This window comes from Mytilus californianus, unplaced genomic scaffold (assembly GCF_021869535.1).
Source record: "Mytilus californianus isolate M0D057914Y unplaced genomic scaffold, xbMytCali1.0.p SCAF_19, whole genome shotgun sequence".
NCBI lineage: Eukaryota > Metazoa > Mollusca > Bivalvia > Mytilida > Mytilidae > Mytilus > Mytilus californianus.
The window spans coordinates 4,709,116-4,732,122 of NW_026262667.1; the positions used below are offsets into that span (position 1 = coordinate 4,709,116).

The window sequence follows — 23,007 nt, forward strand, 5'->3', positions numbered from 1 at the left end:
CTAATGCCAATATAATATACATGTTAGTTGGGTTGTTTTTTTTTGTTGTTTTTTTTTTTTTTAAACTTTTATAACTAAAATGTTTTTATTTTTATATCTCATCAAACTCATCGCCTCTATCAATGTTGCACAAAATTGAAAGTGTTTTGGGCTGCACTGGTTTATCGAAAGAGCGAAAATATATCCATTAAGAAACTTCTATATGACCCGTTTTCTAACCCCGACACAACAAGCCTCAGCTCCATTAATTTTATCAGTGGAGTACTACTTTAGCTTAGTTTTAAAGCAGCGGCTTGCTGTTCCAAAGGTCCATTTACCCGGTAATTTTGTAGTTTTTTTGGAAATTAATTTATGCGCTGTTACTTTCGCAAATTTTCACGATTTGCATCTTTCAACTTGTAAAGTTCAAAACAGTTATGTAACTTGTAATGTAAGTAAAACAAAACAGATTTGGTTACACGATGACATGGATTTGTTATAAAGAAGGATACCATAAGTATCTTAAGACCTTTACTGACAAAATAAACAGGATACCGAAATGACGCACGGACAATCGGATGTGGACACTGTTCAGTGCCGTATATGGTCATATATTGTATTGTTAAAACAATTTAATCCTATTGTGTCTAAATAAAACTGTGTATGCCGGTATTTCGCATCATTCAGATTGTTAACTCTCCCATCTGTTAGTAGCTCTAGTTTATAAGGAAAATGTGTGACGACGACGTAGCCGCTTTAGTTGTAGACAATGGATCTGGAATGTGTAAAGCTGGATTTGCAGGAGATGATGCTCCAAGAGCTGTATTTCCATCAATTGTCGGAAGACCCAGGCATCAGGTATGTTAAGAGTCGAACACACGTAGTTACTTTAACTTGATCTGCTTTTTAAAGGACCTAAGATGCTAACAATAATAATTTACACACAACTTTCAACTGGCTTACAAAATTTAAAATTATCAATTTCTGAATGAGGAATTACGGAAAAATATACATATAGATAGATTTGTTTGTGTTAACTTCTGAGGTTTCCCCCGATATCTATGAAGAAGGAAACAATTAATTGTAATTAGAAAACTATAATTTCCGTAAATTATGTTTTTTTTATAATATACGGCTGGCATATATAAATAAATCATATATATAATGTACTGTGTATTCTCTTCGTATATTCAAATACTGATTTCCTGCATTAAGTTTCCTTAATTGCACGATTTCTCTTTGGAATTCGAGCTACCGTCATTGATAAAATTGTAGAAGTAAGTGTTTACCTATTTTTTGTCTTTCAGTAAGATGAACAAAAATCATCATCCTTTGTAAAAAAATGCATTTTTTCCCATCAACGACGGCTGTATTTTGGTATACCAATGTTCCCCTGTCCGTCCGTCCGTCCGCGTACTTGATAACTCAAGTTTGAAGTTTGCTATGACCAATCATAACCATAAATTTACACTTTATTTAAATATATATCAAAATACAAACTTCCGTTCGATTTTGAAAATTGCACCCCCCCCCCCCCCCCCCCCAAAAAAAAACAAAAAACAAAAACAAGCAGTGTCGGTAAAATATTTGTTATACAGCAATTTAACATTGATTGACTCCTAAATATTTTTTTTTTAATTTTGAACAGTTGTTAAGTAAAGTGTGACGCAAACAGTAATTTATTTATTAAGGTTAACTCATCATAGAAGTAGGACACCCATCTTCGCTAGCACACCATGATACTTTATATAAACTACAAAACAAGGAAAAAATAATTTATATACTTGTCATTTGTACAAAAAAATCAATTTTCCGCCGAATGCTCTTAAATTATATAACTTTATTTCAACCAATTTAATCGTCCTTCAATTAAATATTAGTTTAAGATTTTATCTAGGACCGGATAACAGACTCGAATGACTTTATGAGATTAAGAAGACCTATAGACCCTGTTTAAAATGTCTGCACCATTTTTTTTGTAAATGTATTTGTAGAACTGAGCATAATATATGTGCATTTGCTTTAAAACGCGCCAATTGTCACTCTTTTTTTTATCAATGTTCGATACATAAACAGTTTTACACTTTCAAGGAAAATAAACGGTAACCTACTTTGTGTTGGTCTTTTCGTAATGCCATACATTTGACAAATATTTTGGGCTTAATAAGAAAGTAGACATAGTTAATATGTGTATGCAGTTTGTGATCGTTTTTATGTAGTTTAAGTAACTTAAACATTTAAATAACATACAACTATTTATATTACAGGGTGTGATGGTTGGTATGGGACAGAAAGACAGTTACGTCGGTGATGAAGCCCAGAGCAAGAGAGGAATTCTTACCCTGAAATACCCAATCGAACACGGTATTGTCACAAACTGGGACGATATGGAGAAAATCTGGCATCACACTTTCTACAATGAACTCCGTGTAGCACCAGAAGAACACCCCGTTTTACTGACAGAGGCTCCACTGAACCCTAAAGCTAACAGAGAAAAAATGACACAGATTATGTTCGAAACCTTCAACTCCCCAGCCATGTATGTAGGAATCCAAGCTGTATTGTCCCTGTATGCCTCTGGTCGTACAACTGGTATCGTGTTAGACTCTGGAGATGGAGTATCACACACCGTACCAATCTACGAGGGTTATGCCCTTCCTCATGCTATCTTGAGATTGGATCTCGCCGGACGTGACCTGACAGATTACCTCATGAAAATTCTGACCGAGCGTGGGTATTCATTCACCACCACAGCCGAAAGAGAAATCGTAAGAGACATTAAAGAAAAATTGTGCTATGTAGCATTAGATTTTGAACAAGAAATGCAAACCGCTTCAAGCTCATCATCATTGGAAAAGAGTTACGAGTTGCCCGACGGACAAGTCATCACCATTGGTAATGAAAGATTCCGATGCCCAGAGACAATGTTCCAACCATCATTCATCGGAATGGAAACTGCTGGTATCCATGAAACAACATACAACAGTATCATGAAATGTGATGTCGATATTCGTAAAGACTTGTATGCCAATGTGGTCTTGTCTGGTGGTACAACAATGTACCCTGGAATAGCTGATCGTATGCAAAAGGAAATATCTGCGTTGGCTCCACCAACAATGAAGGTCAAGATCATTGCTCCACCTGAAAGGAAATATTCCGTATGGATCGGTGGTTCCATCTTGGCTTCACTTTCAACCTTCCAACAGATGTGGATCAGCAAACAGGAATATGATGAGTCTGGTCCATCTATCGTCCACAGAAAGTGTTTCTAAACAAAACACTCAAGTTATACATTTTCAAAACATTTATCGTAAGACAGTTTGAGTCATTGGCACACGTGGCCATTGGTGACTGTTCTTATATTATATGTACCTATACAATATTGTATTTATGATTAGGACAGAAATAAAAAAGATAGTTGATTTTAAATGCTTTTTAACTATGGATCCTTATGATCAGGCTTATGTACCCAATAAAATGTTTGATACATGATTTTGACGATGCAGCCCAAATGTTTTATCAGTCTAAATGATACTCGATTTATACAACCGTACTATTTTGACTATACCATTCGAATTATTGAATTTAAATCTGGTATACAGCTCAAAATATCAATATTTACATATAAAATCTGGTATACCACCAATAAAACATGATTGTATATATCAAATCTTGTATACAGCTCAATAACATCTATGATGATTTCAAATTAAAAAGAGGAAACTATGTATGTGTTGCAAGTGTCTATACTTTTGAATATATCAGACTGTTTTAGAGCCACATATCTTCTGAAACTACAGAATGACATACAATAATTTGGTTTATGCCATAGGTTTGTTACAATATGAACATACCAAATTCAAACAACAACGCAACCAACGTACCGTTAATGATTACAAGATAAGTTTTAAAATACCACACAAAAAAACCAAAAAAAAAAAACCAACAACGCAACACAACACAACTGTCTGAAATGAAAATAGAATTTGTCTGAGAAAAAAAAAATGACACTTCGAAGGAAAAGACATTATGAAAATATCAAAATATCAGTTCCTAGACACACAGTAAAGCTTTTTAGCTCGATCGCCACGCTTAATCGCTGAAAAGGTTCATATTGTGGCTCGCGGCTGATATTTTACATATTAATGTGTAGAAATCACGACAATCTATGCAAATATCCACCAGAGTTCAAATGAAGTGGATGTAAGCAATCATATGCCACCGTACGGCCTTCAACAATGAGAAAAATCCATACCGTATTATCGGCTATGAAAGGTCCCAACATGAAAAATGTGAAAAAATTCAAAACGACAAAAACTAATTGCATAATTTATAACAAAACAATTTAAGAAAAACAGATATGACAGATATGAACCAACGACAACGAACTGACATAAAGAATGTGGCGGAGTTAAACAAATTGTGAGCGCTCAACCCTTCCCTTACATAGGACAGTGGTGTAACAGCACAACATAAAAACAAACTGTAAAAATCAGTTGCAATTGGCTTTACTTAAAAGATCGGTACGAGTTAAAAAAAAATAGGCACAAAGCACAGATATAAGCGTACTTGTAGTTTATGAAAGCTAGTTCAAAGCCAATTACATCTAATAAATGAATCGTGTTCTCCCGGTCATATAAAGTATAAAACGAACACATAACTTGCAACAAGAATAATATAATTTTGATGAAAATCACATTTATCTAGTATAAAGAAGGATGCCATAATTATCTTAAGACATTTGCATACAATTGGAAGCGGATAACTAAATGGCACATGGTCAATAGGATTTGGCTACTGTCGAGCTCTATGTGTGGCCATTTGTTGTTAAGTTGCCATAAATGTAATCCTGTTGTATCTAACATAAAACTGTGTATGTCATAATTTCTCTCCATTCGGATAATTAACTATCCTATCTGTAAGAAGCTTTAAAGGAATTTTAAGAAAATGAGTAATAATTTAGTGTTGGACAATGGATCGGGACTGTTCAAAGCTGGATGCTCTAAGAACGACATTTACAACAACTAGTGGCAAACCGAGGCACCAGGTTCGTGAGGAGGCATGTTTATGCAATTCCTAAGTTTAATCGTTTCGTAAGGATCAAAGAACCAATTGCATGCACTTCTCCTTATTTACACACAACTTTTAAACTGTACTAAAACGAATGAAATAATTATTGATTCCCCTCCAAATGTACGATGTTGAAATTATATAACATTATATGTGTTCTTGTTTTTTTTTTCCATTTGATAGGAAGATTGATTGTTCTTGTTTGCTTAGTGTCAAAGGAAAACATCTCAAGCATATCTAAAACGAGAAAACCGAGGGTTTCTGGTAGCGTGCTCGCCTCGAGTGTGAAGGTCGTGGGTTCGATACCCGGCTGATTAAAATCAAATACTTGTAAATTGGCATTTGCTGGCTCTCCGCTAAGCACGTAACATTTCAGGATAAGATCAAAGGCTGGTCGGATCGGAATTAGAATAATGTGATCGGTGACATTTCTTCCTGTGGACTGTTACTTTGTGTAACTAGCACATTAAAAATTCAGCTCAGCGTGTCAGTGAGTTTAGTATAAAAAGGGCCAATATTCAGATCACAGTATCTTGTTCTCGTCCTGAATATGCATTTGATTTGCCATTGCTCGTTAAACAGCTACCCGACCTTCCATCAATCAATCATAACGAAAACAGATGATCAATATTTCTAATAGGTTGCTTCTGCAAAGTGAGTCGATCGGGATTAAAGCGGGAAATTTGGACTCTCAATGGAAAATGGGAGTATGAAAAAATAACAGTATCAGGTCGTTTAATGGGATATTTTGTTTTAAATATACATTTCTAAACATTTTTGTATTCATCCTTCGACGACTGTTTTATTATGGTATATCGCTGTCCCTCTGCCCGTTTATCCAAGACAAAATGTGAAACAGTTCAACCGAAATATCTTACATCCTAATTTATGACAAACTAATGAACGATAAACAGATATAACAGACAGCAACTAAATTATAGGCTCCTGAACTTAGGCAGGCACATATAGAGTGCCTGAGACGAAGGTTTTATATATACTCCTATATATATACGAATATGTGAAAACTGTTGTTTCTTTTTTTAACAAGCCTGGAAAATTTTTGAAGGAATCACTTTGTTTAGATAATGAGGCTATAGAATGTGTTAACAGATATAAATATTTAGGGATAGTCTTTACTTCCAGTGGTCTTTTTCAGCAGGGGAAAGAAGAGCTATTCAAAAAGTCCTTAAAGGCAAAATTTAAACTACAAAAATCCATGTCAGCTTGTAATCCAAGTATTGATACTGCAATCCATTTATATGATCACACAATAAAACCAATTTTATTATATTGTAGTGAAATCTGGGGTACCTTTAAGATTAACTCTGCTGCTTGCAAGAAAAAAAGTGATTATCTATTTGAATTAATTTACATAAATGATTATTTGGAAAAATCACATTTCAGGTATCTAAAATATATTCTTGGTGTAAATAAAAAAGCCTCAAATTTGGCAGTGTTATCAGAGGTTGCAAGATTTCCTCTTTATTTTTCTGTCATTATATCTATGGTAAAATATGTACACAGGCTTAACAAATTGGACGATGGGTTACTTTATGATGCTTATGTTTGTAATAAAATTTTAGATGCAGGAAACATTAATTGTTGGTATTCATCTATGAGATATGTCCTTCAATCACTTGATATACAAAATTTGAATACAAAGCTCAATAGATTAATTAAATTTGTAAAATGTAAACTTTGTAACAGTTTTAAAACATTTTGGGGGGTCAAAAGATCTGATACCTTATCACAAGGTAATAGTAAATTAGAAAATTATTTCAACCTCAAGACTGACTTCGTAAAGGAGGCTTATTTATCAATTAAAGATTTTAATATAAGAAGAGCTATATGTAAATTGAGAATAAGTGCACATGATCTTAAAATTGAGAAAGATAGGTATAGTAAAAAATACATAGAGAGAAGTCAGCGTCTATGTCATCACTGCCTATCACATGGATCAAATTCTATTGAAGATGAGACCCATTTCACAGTAAGTTGTCCTTTATATAACGAACAGAGAAAATTATTATGGGATAAAGTAAACAGTTTTTGTAATAATTTTAAAGAATTACCCAAGGATAAAAAATATTTCTGGCTGTTCACAAATGAGCATTTACCAACTCTTATGTGCCTAGGCAATTATATAATTAAGTGTTTAGAAATAAGATCCAGGTGGATACAAAATATATAAAATTATTATGCAATTATTGTTAATGTTATGTAAGACACATGATGTGTTAGGCTCTGATCCTGTCCAATATATGATAGTATTATATTAGGATATAGTTTTTCTTTTTTCCAATCATATTGTGCTTAATATTGTTGTAAATGATGCCCTTTATGGGTTCTTGATTAGATTAATAAAATTCTTATCTTATCTTATCTTATTTGTGTTTGTAACTATGTATACTGTATTGTTTATTATATTTGTAAAAATAATATTATAATGATTATATTTGTAAAAATAATATTATAATGATATTATATTATGCTCCTTGTGAGCCCATTTGATGGAAATAAAGCATCTTCTCCTTCTCTATAGAATGTAGGGGCCCGAATGTGGCGGGGTTACACATGTTTGGCAGCACTCAACCTTTACCCTAACCTGGGACAATGGTGTAACAAACAAACTGTAAAAATCAGTTGGAAATGGCTTGACTCATCAGATCGACACTAAGCACATAAACAATAGGTAAATGAGTCATTATCAAAAAAAACATGCAAAACTATGTTATTTTGGTCTTTTTAAGTCACAAACATGAAAATATATCAAAATAATACTTGTATATGTTAGACATGAATGTTTTGTGATACACTATATACAGTTTACAGTATGAAATGTTATAAAAACATCCTTAATGTTTTCTTAAACCCTTGGATATAGCCAGAATTTACTGTTATTTTTTACTAAAATACCTTTCAGACCTGAAAAAGGACTATTATTCATATCATTTGTTATTAGGATTTATCACTATTTATTGCATTTTGATACATACAAACATTTTTTAATGATTTGGGAGGTGTATGTTTGTTTTATAATAAAAAGTTTCAACAAAAAGAAGAGTCTCATTTTTTTAAGTCACTGGTGTAACCAAAAGACAAATTAGTTGGGTAAGAGTTATCTTTCTCAAGATTTCAGCATTTAAAATAGTTTCTCCCCTAGCAATGTTAACTGTAAGCATGTTATGCAAAAGAAAAAATAAATCAATGTTGAAAATTTAGTGAAAAAATCTTAAAAGTAAGTAAAAGCTATATCGTAAATGAAAAAAGTGTCCATGGTGTACCCTTATAAAAATCATTTTCCGAAAGATTTCCTGAACTTTTATTTATGAAAAGATATTGATTGTAGAAATATGCACCAGGAACAACATATAAAATATGGGAATGGAACACTTATTTTGTAACTAAATCTAAAAATACACCTGTAAATCATTGGTGTTACTGTCAATGGTGGGACCACTTTAATAAAATAACACCACTGACCAGTTAAGTAACACCACTGAATATATTATGACAATCAGCATATTTTTGTGTTTCTTTCATGTTTAACAAGCGAAAAATCATATCATTTATGAAATATAATAATACTTATTTAACAATGTTTTAACAATATAATGTATTACATATACAAAGTTTTCACAAACTGGTGTATGCTGGTAACACCAATGACAACTATTTAGTAACACTATTGACATTTTTAGTTATTGATGTTATGTTATATAATTTGAGATTTTTTAGCCTAAGAATTATTTTTTTTGTTTTTCTTTTGCTCAGTTTTCTTTGTTTTGTGTTCATTTCTTAATAAAAGTAAAATTTGAAATGTGTTGTCAATGGTGATACTTTTGTGTCATTGTAGTTACTGAAGGGTCAGTGGTGTTACTATATAAAAATGCAATAATTTTAATTTTTTTATTAACAAATGAAATTGTTTATAGGCCGTATACGAAGGATTAGGCATTATATATAATCATTCAGTCTTACACATTTTACATATATTCAGTTTTAAGTGTATTTTTTAATATTAACAAGGGCCATAATTAGGACAGCCAACCTTTTTTACAACAATTTACTCTGAAATTTATGTTTAAATAGAATGCATACCTATAAAAATAATGTCAATAAGAAGTAATTTTAACCTTAACAACAAATTGGAACAGTTGTTTGATATTTAACAACATGTTTTGTATTGGTAACACCATTGACATGATTCTATCAGAGGATGACCTAAATTTGTTAAAATTGAAGGAACTCTGCATTTTTCCCATTGCATATTTCTGAATATAGTTGCTACCATATTATAGAATAGGAGGACATATTTAAATTTTTAAAACAATGACATCATTTTTCCAAATTTTCCCTCATCGAAATTTACATGTTTTTTGATAATGACCCAAATACAAAAGATTTGGTTTTCAAATTTGGCTGTACTTGAAGAATTCTTATAAAAACCTGTATATCTCATCCTGATTTGTTCTATAATGTTGTTTATAAAGCCTGTAAATTTAAATATGATCCATGTTAATTTATTGATCCTTTGAATCAACTTATCCTTAAGGATACCATTTCAACATCGTAGTAAGATCTTTTGGTGGATAGTTGTTTCATTGGCAATCATACCACATCTCCTTTATTCTAAACATGAACTACAATGTTCTTATGATAAAGTGTATGCATCAAATGTTCAAGTAAATTATTGTCATTAATTAAGCAGTATCTAAATAACGTATGATACAGATTTCCATGTGTACGACTTTTTAGTAGGAGTTTTAAAACGTATGATACAGATTTTTTTATACTGGTATAATTCTTTTTCCGGTGATAGAAAATTTGTTAAAGAGCTATGATGCAAATCCAATGGTGAAAGCGAATTACATTGTATATTATCTGCATTCATAAATCTCCTAACGGACGACTTACATAATATTTCAATTGTAAAATTAAAGTAAAGAAGGCAGTATAACTCACGGATGTTGTCTGGTCTAAATTATTCGTCAGCCGAACGACTTGCGCTTTAGACTTACAGTAGGTAAATTTAGAACGTATACAGGTCACTGTGTATCATCACCACCTGATACAGGTACCCTTGGCCTGGTTCTCTGTTCATTCTCTAAGAAAAACAACATTACTGTACAAATACCAGCGTATAGCCCTACCTGGGTACCTATATGTTGGTATATGTACAGTAATGTAGTTTTCTAAGACAATAGTTTTCTAAGACAATGAACAGAGAACCAAGTCAAGGGTACCTATATCCGATGGTGATGATACACAGTGCATGCATAATGGCTTTGTTTCCGACACACAAACATCCGTGATACGAACCAATGTGTTTGCACGATTAAAAAAAAGATCCGACTGGGTAATTTGTAAAGGATGTGTTTTGAGTGTGTCAATAATGAATGCGAATGTCTTTTTAATTCCATTAACATTCTCTTTCAATAGTTACACAAATCTGCTATTACTGTACAATAAACCATGCTTACAATTGTTTAATATTATAACAAAAACGAGAAAAAGTTTACACGTTAGAAACATTTTCTGTGTACAATACATGGACCAGACTCGTCATATTCTTCTTTACTGATCCACATTTGTTGAAACGTAGACAGTGATGCTAAAATTGACCCTCCAATCCAGACAGAGTACTTTCTTTCGGGTGGAGCTACTACTTTAATTCTCATAGTTTGTGGCGCCAACAAATTAATTTCCTTTTTCATACGATCAGAAATCCCTGGAAACATGGATGATCCCCCAGAGAAGACGACATTTGCATAAAGGTCTTTCCGGATGTCGACATCACATTTCATAATGCTATTGTATGTAGTGTTATGAATACCTGCGCTTTCCATTCCAAGAAAAGAGGGTTGAAACAAAACCTCTGGACATCGGAAGCGCTCATTACCGACAGTAATTACTTGTCCATCAGGAAGTTCATAGCTCTTTTCCAAAGAGGAAGTAGTCGCAGCTGTTTGCATTTCCTGTTCAAAATCATAGGTAACAAAGCAAAGTTTTTCTTTAATGTCTCTTACGATTTCTCTCTCGGCTGTGGTTGTGAATGAATATCCACGCTCTGTGAGAATTTTCATGAGGTAGTCCGTGAGATCACGTCCAGCGAGATCCAATCTCATGATAGCATGAGGAAGAGCATAACCTTCATAGATAGGTACAGTATGGGTTACGCCATCACCAGAGTCCAACACAATACCAGTTGTACGACCAGAAGCGTATAAAGATAATACAGCCTGGATAGCAACGTACATAGCTGGAGAGTTGAAGGTTTCGAACATAATCTGGGTCATCTTTTCTCTGTTGGCTTTAGGGTTGAGTGGAGCTTCTGTCAGTAAAATTGGATGTTCTTCTGGTGCTATCCGTAGTTCATTGAAGAAAGTGTGATGCCAGATTTTTTCCATATCGTCCCAGTTTGTGACGATTCCATGATCGATTGGATACTTTAAAGTTAGGATTCCTCTTTTACTTTGTGCTTCATCACCAACGTAGCTGTCTTTTTGTCCCATTCCAACCATCACACCCTTTACATGGAAATTAAGATATAAGTGTTACTGTAAAAATTAATCCTCTTGTTGAAGAATCATTACAAACTTAATATAAGCTTACTTTATGATGGACAAGTTTTGTGGTCTTGTTTGTTGATAAAGTTCTGAAAGATATGAAAGTCAAAAATCCGAAACTTTATTCCGATGTACCCTTCAACCAATTCCAAAAAAGGTTAAAATTTTAACATTGAAAAGTTTGCATCAGATAAATATGAGAAATTGAAACATTCAGAAAGTTACAAAATATGTTTTGTATAAACATGTCACGGATGGTTTTAGAAAGATCATGAATATAATCATTAATATATTACTAAGTTAATGGAAGCAGACTTTTACAAAATTTAGCTTTTTTGATAAGAGTAGTATTGTTGATATGTAGAGGTAATGACAGAATCGTCGACGATGGCATTATTTGATATGTAGAGTTCATGACAAATCGTCGACGATGACATTATTTGATATATATATATAGAGGTAATGACAAAATTGCAGACGATGTCATTATTTGATCTGTAGAGGTAATTACAGAATCTTCGACGATGTCATAACTTGATATGTAGAGGTTATGACAGAATCGTCGACGATGGCATTATTTGATATGTTGAGGTAATGACAGAATTGTCGACGATGGCATAACTTGATATGTAGAGGTAATGACAAAATTGTCGACGATGGCATTTTTTTTAAATATATAGAGGTAATGACAGAATTGTCGACGATGTCATTATTTGATATGTAGAGGTAATGACAGAATCGTCGACGATGGCATAACTTGATATGTAGCGGTATGTTTTCTCAAAATATGTGTTTTGCAATGACATAATAGTATCATACTGTATCAATATGCATTAGAAAACGTCATAATATCTTCAATTTGTTGAATTTCAACGTAATATGTGATATGTCGTCGGTTTTTTTCTTCGCAAGGTTAATTCTAGCAAAGGTTTTTACAGATCGGCAGACATGTTCATATGGCCGGTTTAACGAAAAGTTGTAACAATTACATAACGGTTATGTCCCCCCTAAAAAAACATATCAAAGCTGTACGATACTTTCTGCTTGAGAAACGGAAATATCAGTTTGAAAGGATTGAGGGTGGGTTTGTCTTTTATTGGAGTCTATTTGAAATGCTTGTAAAAATCTTTCTTTAGAACCGCTAAACATATTGAAAGGTTTCTTGGTTGGTACCTAGTGAAAGGTTTCATGAACTATGACCGCTAATTGTGTGGCTTTTTGGTATTTCCGCTACTGAAAATAGATAGAAAAATATTCATGAAAACTACTGAATCAGTTGAAACCAAATACGAAAAATGGTTTACTGTTAATGTCTTTTTCTCATAAATTACGCATTGAATAAACGGACTGCTGATAATTGAATGACTGTTTTTATCAAATATTAAGACGTAAATATATCTAGTGTATTAAAACGACCCTTTTTATTAGAAAAAAAAGTTTGCAAACCTGGTGCCTGGGTCTTCCAACAATTGATGGAAATACAGCTCTTGGAGCATCATCTCCTGCAATTCCAGCTTTACACATACCGGATCCATTATCAATGACCAACGCTGCTACATCTTCCTCTGACATGTTATAATTCTATATTTACTCTATCTAAAACAATGTCAAGTATCTTCCTAGAAGGAGAAGGACTTTGGTAAAACTAAATTTACATTTTTTCACGTAGTTTCCGCTCAAAACTTGATAAATATCCGTTGTCGGAAATAAATTGTACTTTGAAAATAAACTAACGCACTTATTTAGTATGTCCATATGTAAAATACTTATAAGACATTATTTTAAAGTTTGGATTATCAGATAACGGTGCGTTAAAACACCTGTATATAGACCAATAAAGAACTGGAGCCGCCTTATCGCTCGCCCATTACTTATATTAAGTTTTTGTTACTCAGTGTATCTAAATCAATGATAAAGATTAAATTTACTTAAGGAATAACAGTACAGTATTTGAAGAATTACTACTGTCAATTGGGGATTTGACGGTCGCGATTGCAGTTTTAATGGTGACGTAAGACGGATAAATGATAAAATGATCGTCTTTAAATGATATAAAACTTCTTATAAAAATAAGATGAAATGGTAAGTCTGCCAATGAGACAACTATCCACCAGATTTCAAATGACGAAGATATCAGCAATTATAGGTCACCATACGGCATTCAACAATGGTCAAAACCGAATCCGTATAGTCAGCTTTAAAAGGCCTCGACATGCAAAATGTGAAACAATACAGACGAGAAAACTAACAGACTAACTTATAACATTACAATTTAGGAAAAACAAATATGACAGTCATGAACCGAATGAATTACAGGCTCCTGACTTTGAACAGGCACATAAAGGTCAGAGTTAATCGTTAAATGTAAGCGCTCAAGTTTAAGGTTGTTTTTTTTTTTAATTTAGCATTTGAACTAAACAAGAAGGTATTTAAATGGACTTCTGGGAAGAAAACAATTAACAAAACGGGGCGTATCAACTCGAACCCGAACTCAATGGTGATCCACACCCGTTTTTGGGTAATCTAACTAGAGGCTCACCTATGTCTATTTGCATTTTCAACACTCGCACTCTCCAACATTGTGGACTAGAACAGAATTCATGACAAAAACTCTTTTGTGTTGATCTTGTCCTGCTGATATTTTTTTCTGTTTACAGTTTCTTTATATCTTCTTTATATAAAGGGGTATAAAATATCGTCATTTAAGAGCAATCACTCATATAAAGAGTTTACTAACGATTACGGCAAAATTTTACTTATTTGTAGATCTTTTCTTGCAGATTATTTTTGCTTTTTCAAGTGTCTATCTAACTATTAAACCATTGTGGTGACGTCAGCCTATTCATTTACCGTGGATTCTTTTTCTAGAATCAACGCTTCCTAAATCTGCCGCTGAAATTGAATCACCAAATTATATTCAATTGTTTCCTTTGTGTGCCTAATTTCATTAAGTTTGAATTGGCTAATTTACTGATTTCTGTTCACTTATGGAATTAATTAAAAAACTTACCTTTAATTTTTGTAATTTTTATATGCCTTCACTGGGAATCGAACCCTTCCTTGAAATCTGTTATGTGTGACTTTACATCAACACATCGACGAAACCTCTCGGCTACCAATGGGTTACACTATAGATGTCTATTTTATATATTTAAATGAACATCTGATATACATCGGTTCATCGGACACACAGGGCTTGTACCTTTATATAGACAAAATAGGCAGTCGTATAGTATGAATTGGTAGCCGCGAGGTTAGCATGGTTAAAATCAATGAGTTAAAGATAGGGATTTGTCGGTTTAGGTTCGAATCCCTGTATTCTCTCTGTTGTTCCAATTCTTAAGTTATCCTGGTTTTTTTTCTAAATTTGCATGTTATAGTGGATATTTTTGTAATAATAGCGAGTTTTACCGGTTTTTTTTTTATTATTATTGTCTATTTCACATGTTTGAAACAAAAATGATTACATTCTATTTGTCAATTTTTGTTTTATAAATATAGTATGATTTCATCTGTTTTACTACATAATTTTACAAAGGTTTGTTCGCAAATTCCTATGCGAGAAAATCGTGATGTGCCTAGAGTGCTAGAAAAATTTCGATAACATACGTATTATATATACTTTATATATGCTTTTTGGTCGGGTTGTTGTCTCTTTGACACGTTCCCCATTTCCATTTTCAATTTTATTAGAAATAATTTCGAATATGTCTTATCATTTGTATAAACAGATAATATTCATATGCCTGGTAATATAAATTCTTTAAATGTAGAAGTGTTATATTTGTATTTTGTTAACCAACTAATTGTGATCTGAGATTTATCAATGCATCGTTGGACACGATAACATGGTTATTTAAACTCACTTATAATACCTTCTAATTAAGAAAAGGCTTTAATTTTGAAAAGAAATTAACACAATAGTTTAAGTTATAGATACAATGGATAAGCGTAGATTCATGAAAAACAAACCATTCGCCCTCCGGGCTCATGGTTTCTTTTTCAAGAATCCACGCTTATCCATTGTATCTATATAACTTATAATTTTTTTAAAGATAATAGGCAAAAACACTAAAAATGGATAAAATCGTCATTAAAGAGCAATAACTCATAAAAGGAGTCGTCGGACGATTTTGACCATGTTGACGTATTAGAAGATATTGTCTAGCTAATCATTTTTGCTTATTTTAGTTTCTATTAATCTATTATAGTTTTTAAGATATTACGCAAAATGGCGAAAAATGGTAAAAATCGTCATTTAACGGCAACAACTCCATTAAGGAGTCGATTTCGGTAATGCAAACTTATTTTTAGATCTTGTCTTGCTGATCATTCTTGATTTTAAAGTTTCTCTCTATCTATATAGTTTTCAAGATAATTGGCAAACGTTAATAAATAGGTAAAACTCATCATTCAGGGGTTATAACTCCTATAAGACGTCGTCTAACAGTTTTGCTATGGTATTCAATAGGTAGATCTGAACATTATGAACATTTTTGCTTCGTCATATTTTATCTATTTATAGCGGTTTTCAAGATAATAGACAAAACTTGCATTTCATTCCTTATGTTCTATTCATAGCTATGTCGGTCATGTTGGTTGGCAGGTGGGGTCATCGGACACATTTCTTAAACTACACACCAAATGATGATTGTGGCCAAGTTTGATTAAATTTGGCTCTGTAATTTAGAGGAGAAGATTTTTGTAACAGACAACAACAGACGACGGACGCCAAATGATGTGGTAAGCTTACCCGTCTCATCCTTTTCTTTTCTCAAAAATTCATCGGAAAGTACCAAGACCTAATAGATAAATATTCGGTGTCTACTTCACAAATAATACAATGGTCTTGAGTTAGAGATTCTAGGTGCTGAAGTTGTGTATCTTTATATTTTACTTTAGTTTCCTTTAGTTTCCCCGTTATTTGTTTTCGTGCTGTTATGTTTCTTTTGGTCATATGACTTTTGATGTGACTCGGCATTTTTGCATCCCGCCACCGGGTTTTTGACATTTTTAACTTTGGGCATTCCTGGTGCAGGTTGGTCCTGAGGTGCGATTCGGACACAAAAGGTGTTTACAGTGTTGTTTCTTTCTTGTTTACCCTTGTGTTCATATTTACTTAATTTTTACTTTATCGAGAAAGTGTATACTATATACGGTATGTACTATCAACGACAAAAAACTTTGTTTTTTAAGTCATTGTCAAATTTACTATTTACTACACCTTTTTTGATGGCGTCTTTGTTAGATTAATTTGTTTGTTTGTTTGAATTTTGTAGTCAGTTGTGGTGTATATCTGTGATGTATGTTTATAGAGTTTTGGCGGATAGATCCCAATTATTGTCACATTAACATATTATATAAAAATAAGAAGATGTGGTATGAGTGCAAATGAGACAAATATCCAGCCAAGTCACAATGTGTAAAAAGTAAACAATTATAGGTCAAAGTACGGCCTTCAACACGGAGCCTTGGCACACACCGAACAGCAATCTATAAAGGGCCCTAAAAGACTAGTGTAAAACAATTCAAACAGGAAAACCAACGGTCTAATCTATATAAAAACGAGAAACGAGTATGTCTGTATGAGCTGCTCACCCAATTTTGTCAATATAACGGAACTATAAACAACTTTCGTACAAGTGGGAGGTTTAGCTAGCTATAAAACCAGGTTTAACCCATCATTTTCTTCGGAAAACGCCTGTACCAAGTCATGAATATGGCAGATGTTTTTCACTTGTTCTGTTGATTGAGTGGACTTCCCCTTTTTGAATTTACATTTGATTCGGTAAATTTTTGTTATACCTTTTTACATACATGGAGGAAAATATTTTTAAAAAATGTACTCACTCCGAAACAAGAGAAAAGCTCAGTGAGGCTCGCTTCTATGAGATATCATATAGAGGAAAAATGATCTTATACAAAAACAGAAGATTTCGATGGCTCATGAAAAAAATGAAATATTTTGAAATTGAATAAATATAGATACGGCTTCTCTAAATGTATGTACAGTTTGTTTTCTGTGGTAGTATCATCTACCTCAATGTTAGTTCAAGCTTTTATATTATTAAAAAAAAAACACAAAACATTTAAAACCAAAAAAACATATTAAATACTGAGTTATAACATTACTGGTTTGTCATGCAAACTATTATGTCTAAAGTATGTGCCATCAATAATTATATTTTGTTCTTTGAGTTTCCATTTTCATTTTCGATATTAGTAATGGAGACATTTTCAGTTGGACAAATGATGTAAAATCTGTTTTATCCTGAGTTTATTCTACTTTTGATTCTCGACTGGTTTCGGTGTCTTTTTTAATTTTAGTTTAAGGTTTACTGCTCTTAGGTGTTTATTGCTTGTTTTTCAATATTTGGCCAAGTTTTTAGAACTACTGAAATAATTTCCAAAATGGGCATATAATACATTAAACTTGCTTTGGTATTCCAGTTGATTTTTAATATAGCAGAAATGAAGTCGTTTAAATAAAAACAAATACGTATTTCCAGCATTTAGGACCCCCAGATTGTCTTTAAAGAATTAAAGAAAAAATCTTGGTGCTTGTTCATATTCATAGAAAACAACAATTACATATTGCACAAATTTCGCCTTTCGTTTGAGCACAAAAACTATTTTCAGTCTGTCACCTATACAATGAATTTAAAATCAAGTTAGGGTCCGAAGACATTTTTTTTTATTTTTGTTTGTTTGGTTTTTTTTTTTTATAAAATAAAATGTACCATTGATCCTGAAAATTCGAACACTAAGTGGTATATATAACTTTCGTTGATTGATTATTGTTTTGGTAAATATAATTATAAAGAGATGCGGGTATGATCGCCAATGGGACGACTATAACCACCAGACTGTGTAAACCTGTTTTAAGATTAATTTTTGTTTTATCATAAAAATTTATCGCAAAATAAATCACAATTAAATGTACCTCAAATGGCATAGAATTGAAATGCCATTTTTAACTTTAGGGCAAATTTTAATTGTGTCATAAACATGAGTATTATTATCTACCCCAGTAAACATGAATGACGTATAATCGATACACCTGATTAAATAATCACTATAAGGTTGACCATATATGGATATTTTTACCTTACAATTCCGAGAAATCTCCGCCCATTTTACATATAAATTAGATACCCACCTAGAATTACTTCACAATACTAGAACAAGTTGAGAGGTTCGCACGTGGAGAAATAACAACCAAAAAAAGAAATAAGCAGAGAAAATGTGTGACGACGACGTAGCCGCTTTAGTCGTAGATAATGGATCTGGAATGTGTAAAGCTGGATTTGCAGGAGATGATGCTCCAAGAGCTGTATTTCCATCAATTGTCGGAAGACCCAGGCATCAGGTTTGTTATTTTCTTTAGTTTTCTAATAACGAAAAAAAAAGCGTCCCAAACCGAATACAAAATATATGTTTCATGTATCCAGAAAATCAAGTAAAAAGGGCCATCCCCTGTTTCCACTTGCACTAAGATTTTCCTCAATCATTGTAATTTTGATAATTAATAATTTTTGTTTTCCCCAAAAATGTTTAAGAGTTGTTTTTACTTTTATCAATGGATTTTGATACGTTGTTTCCTTGCTAAACGTAGCGACTGATGTTTACCTGAAAAAAAGTATAAAAGTTTGACAAATGCAATAAGACTTTTTCCGACCGTGCAAGACCCTCGTGGGTAGTCGAGGTCGTTAAAAACCTACCTCGTCGTCGTAATACTTTTTTTAATCAAAAATTAAGACTATCATTTCCAAAACAACAATTGTACGTAAACATTAAAATATCTTTTTTGTTGTTTTGTTTTTGGGGTTTAATTCATCTTGGAATATGATGTCTGATAAAAACTTCCTCAGCCATGTCGGCGAAGACGTCTGAAATTATTAACAGTATTCAAAATACAGATCGTTTAGATTGCCTAGTTTAATTTGACCTTTCACAGAATTCTATTGACCACTTTTAAGAACAAAAGATGTAATATGTCTATTTTTATTTTTGTTCAGACTTGGTAGATTCGACGAAAATTATGTCCTATAATTTTTCAGAGAGTCAGTTGGGAATATTTGAATTGTTTTGAAAATAATTAGTTATTTCGGCACAGCTTTATACAACTTTTGACATTTACTCTACAAAAATTACCGATTAGACGTGAAGAGTATAAATTATAAAAACTGACATATGATATCATGCCCTAATATTGCGGCAAGTAGATAACGTAACGTATTGGACATTGGCCCGCTCGTGTGTAGCACTATCACCAATGATTCCTTAATCTGTGAACGGTAACCGACAAGTGTTGCTATCATGCTCGAATTGCAAGATTGTATTTATATAATGTATGAATTGTAGTAATAAATTACTAAAAAGCACTACATGATGCACTCTTTAATATTTATTGTACTTGATACCTATAAGCTGTATTGTGTTTGGAATCAAGAATGTATACACTAAAAAAAAAGGTTTGGCAACACAACTTAATTCTGACTGAACATAAAGCAAACAAACTATCAATGTATCTTTAAAAGTTTGTGTTAATCTTCCATCATTTCTATATTTAAAAGTACTACAGTTATGTTTGTCAAATTTCAGACAGGTACACTGTTCGCAAAATTTTAGGGAAGGGGTCAAAATTGAAAGTCACAATTTTAACAATGTTTTGCCCATGATCTGGTTAAAAAATGCATACAAATCACAAAATTGACTACGTGGTGAATCTTGACATTAGACATTATTATACACCAATCATGGGCCCTTGTCAGGCAAGATACATAAAGATTATATTATAAAACATGCATGTTTTTAGTGAAAGTACACAATACATATGAGTTACCCCATTAATCTCAATGGAACTTGATGATGATGATATTGCCGAACTTAGTCTTCGATAAGTATATATTAGTAGTCTACGAAATTCCGTACAAACATGACCGCTTCATTAATAATCAACTATTGTTACTTAATCTATTCCTTGCAATTTTATTAAGTAACACATCACATACCACGCAATTATCTCGTTAGGTACAATGTATACACTTATTACTAGTACTTGATTAATAACTAAACACATTATTATCATTTAGGGTGTAATGGTTGGAATGGGACAAAAAGACAGCTACGTTGGCGATGAAGCCCAGAGTAAGAGAGGAATCCTTACACTGAAATACCCAATTGAACATGGAATTGTCACAAACTGGGACGATATGGAGAAAATCTGGCATCACACTTTCTACAATGAACTCCGTGTAGCCCCAGAAGAGCACCCCGTTTTACTGACAGAAGCTCCACTCAACCCTAAAGCCAACAGAGAAAAAATGACACAGATTATGTTCGAAACCTTCAATTCTCCAGCTATGTACGTTGCTATCCAGGCTGTATTGTCTTTATATGCTTCTGGTCGTACGACTGGTATTGTGTTGGACTCTGGTGATGGCGTATCACATACCGTACCAATCTACGAAGGATATGCTCTCCCTCATGCTATCATGAGATTGGATCTCGCCGGACGGGATCTCACTGACTATCTTATGAAAATTCTCACAGAGCGTGGATACTCATTCACAACTACAGCCGAGAGAGAAATCGTTAGAGACATTAAAGAAAAATTATGTTATATGGCATTAGACTTTGAACAAGAAATGTCCACAGCCGCTTCTTCATCATCATTAGAGAAAAGCTATGAATTACCCGACGGACAGGTTATAACAATCGGTAATGAAAGATTCAGATGCCCAGAGGCTCTTATGCAACCTTCATTCCTAGGAATGGAAACTGCCGGTATCCATGAAACAACATACAACAGTATCATGAAATGTGATGTTGATATCCGTAAAGACTTGTATGCTAATACAGTACTATCTGGTGGTACAACCATGTACCCAGGTATTGCCGACCGTATGCAGAAAGAAATAACCTCATTAGCACCATCAACAATGAAAATCAAAATTATTGCTCCACCAGAGAGAAAATATTCCGTGTGGATTGGTGGTTCCATCTTGGCTTCACTTTCAACCTTCCAACAGATGTGGATCAGCAAACAGGAATATGATGAATCTGGACCTAGCATTGTCCACAGAAAGTGTTTCTAACTATAATTTACTGACTTGGATTGTGCAATGTCGTAACATTTCATCTAATATGAGGCAGTATGTCATGTTATCCGTCGGTCGTTGTTATATTTAACAGTCAAGTGTTCAAATTTTCTCTTGTTATACATTTTTATATTTGTAATAAAAACATAAAGGTACCATATAAAGCCTTAAAATGCAATAAACATTATGGCGCTCTTTTCTATACTTAATTCTCTTTCCAAAAAGTATCAGATGTTTACTGCAATCTACCCTTCCTTCAAGGAAGTTCCTTGTAAAATTGTGGACATAATTATCTCTTTCCTGGTTTTGATAGTTCAAATAATATTAGCTTTTTACATGTATGCATGTCCCACCTGTGTTACATGTTTTTTGTTAGTTTTTTTGTGCTGATGTCATCCAGATGAATCGAGTATTTTTCAATTGATTTTTAGTTTATAAAAAAAAAAATGTGATATAATTGCCAATGAGACAACTCTCCAATAGAGACCAAATGACATTGAAGTTAACATCTGTAGGTCATCGTACGGCGTTCAACAATGAGCAAAACCCATAGCGCATAGTCAGCTTTAAAAGGCCCAGAAATGACAAATGTTGAACAATTCAAACGAGAAAACGGCCTGATTTATGTAAAAGAACAATGAACGAAATACAAATATGATATACAGAAACAAACGACAACCCACTGCATTACAGGCTCTTAACTTTGGGACAGTCGTTTGTTTTTGTGTTGTGTGCTGTTACACCACTGTCCCAGGTTGGGGGAGAGTTGAACTCTTCGCAAACATTGTTGAAAAACGCCACATTCTTTATGTGCCTGTCCCGAGTCCGTAGCCTGTAATTCAGTGATTGGTGTTGGTCGCTCTCAATCCTGTTTTTCGTTTGTTTTGTTCATAAATAGTTTTCTCGTTTGAATTGTTTCAGATTGTGGAAAATGAAAATAGAGGGGCACATATTATCAACTGTTATTGTATAATATCGTATGAATAAGAGCAATGATTCACGAAATAAATAAATATAAGTAATACAATAAAGAATGTTAACTAAAAAAATGATACCCCTCCCATCTACGTCATTTTAATCTCTGGTGGATTGTTGTCTCATTGGCAGTCGTATCACCACGTCTATTTGTTTTTGCGTCGAAACGTCTTAAAATATTTAATTATTTTATGTATATATGCCCCATTTTTATCTTGTTCTCTCTTCCCCCGTTCTCGCATTTTACTTTCAAAAAGCGATTGATATCCTAGTTGTTTTTTTTTCACTGGTCCATGTTTCATGACGAAACA

At 33.1% G+C, this 23,007-nt stretch overlaps 2 protein-coding genes across 4 annotated transcripts; one reads left to right on the forward strand and one right to left on the reverse strand.

The window, feature by feature from the left end:
* Positions 1 to 651: 651 nt before the first annotated feature.
* Positions 652 to 21,918, forward strand: LOC127727101 (actin-2-like). 3 transcript variants are annotated; one of them, XM_052234516.1, is made up of 2 exons: positions 652 to 837; positions 2,247 to 3,408. In XM_052234516.1, exons 1-2 carry the CDS (start codon positions 712 to 714, stop codon positions 3,249 to 3,251), a joined length of 1,131 nt encoding a protein of 376 aa, XP_052090476.1. In that variant the 5' UTR covers positions 652 to 711; the 3' UTR covers positions 3,252 to 3,408. The 3 variants fall into 3 exon arrangements, with proteins under 3 accessions (XP_052090476.1, XP_052090475.1, XP_052090473.1); XM_052234515.1 differs by lacking the exon at positions 2,247 to 3,408 and adding an exon at positions 20,714 to 21,918 and having other exon boundaries at positions 660 to 837; XM_052234513.1 differs by lacking the exons at positions 652 to 837; positions 2,247 to 3,408 and adding exons at positions 18,785 to 18,987; positions 20,714 to 21,918.
* LOC127727103 (actin-5-like) lies at positions 10,446 to 13,258 on the reverse strand. The gene is made up of 2 exons (XM_052234518.1): positions 13,065 to 13,258; positions 10,446 to 11,579 (listed from the first exon to the last, which is right to left on the reverse strand). Exons 1-2 carry the CDS (start codon positions 13,188 to 13,190, stop codon positions 10,575 to 10,577), a joined length of 1,131 nt encoding a protein of 376 aa, XP_052090478.1. The 5' UTR covers positions 13,191 to 13,258; the 3' UTR covers positions 10,446 to 10,574.
* Positions 21,919 to 23,007: the final 1,089 nt, after the last annotated feature.

Excerpts from the sequence above, each read along its gene's own strand:
- LOC127727103 (XM_052234518.1), bottom strand. The coding sequence starts at position 13,190 with ATGTCAGAGGAAGATGTAGCAGCGTTGGTCATTGATAATGGATCCGGT. Across the intron at positions 11,580-13,064 it reads TTGGAAGACCCAGGCACCAG|GGTGTGATGGTTGGAATGGG; the intron begins GTTTGCAAACTT and ends TTCCATGTAAAG.
- LOC127727101 (XM_052234516.1), top strand. The coding sequence starts at position 712 with ATGTGTGACGACGACGTAGCCGCTTTAGTTGTAGACAATGGATCTGGA. Across the intron at positions 838-2,246 it reads TCGGAAGACCCAGGCATCAG|GGTGTGATGGTTGGTATGGG; the intron begins GTATGTTAAGAG and ends TTTATATTACAG.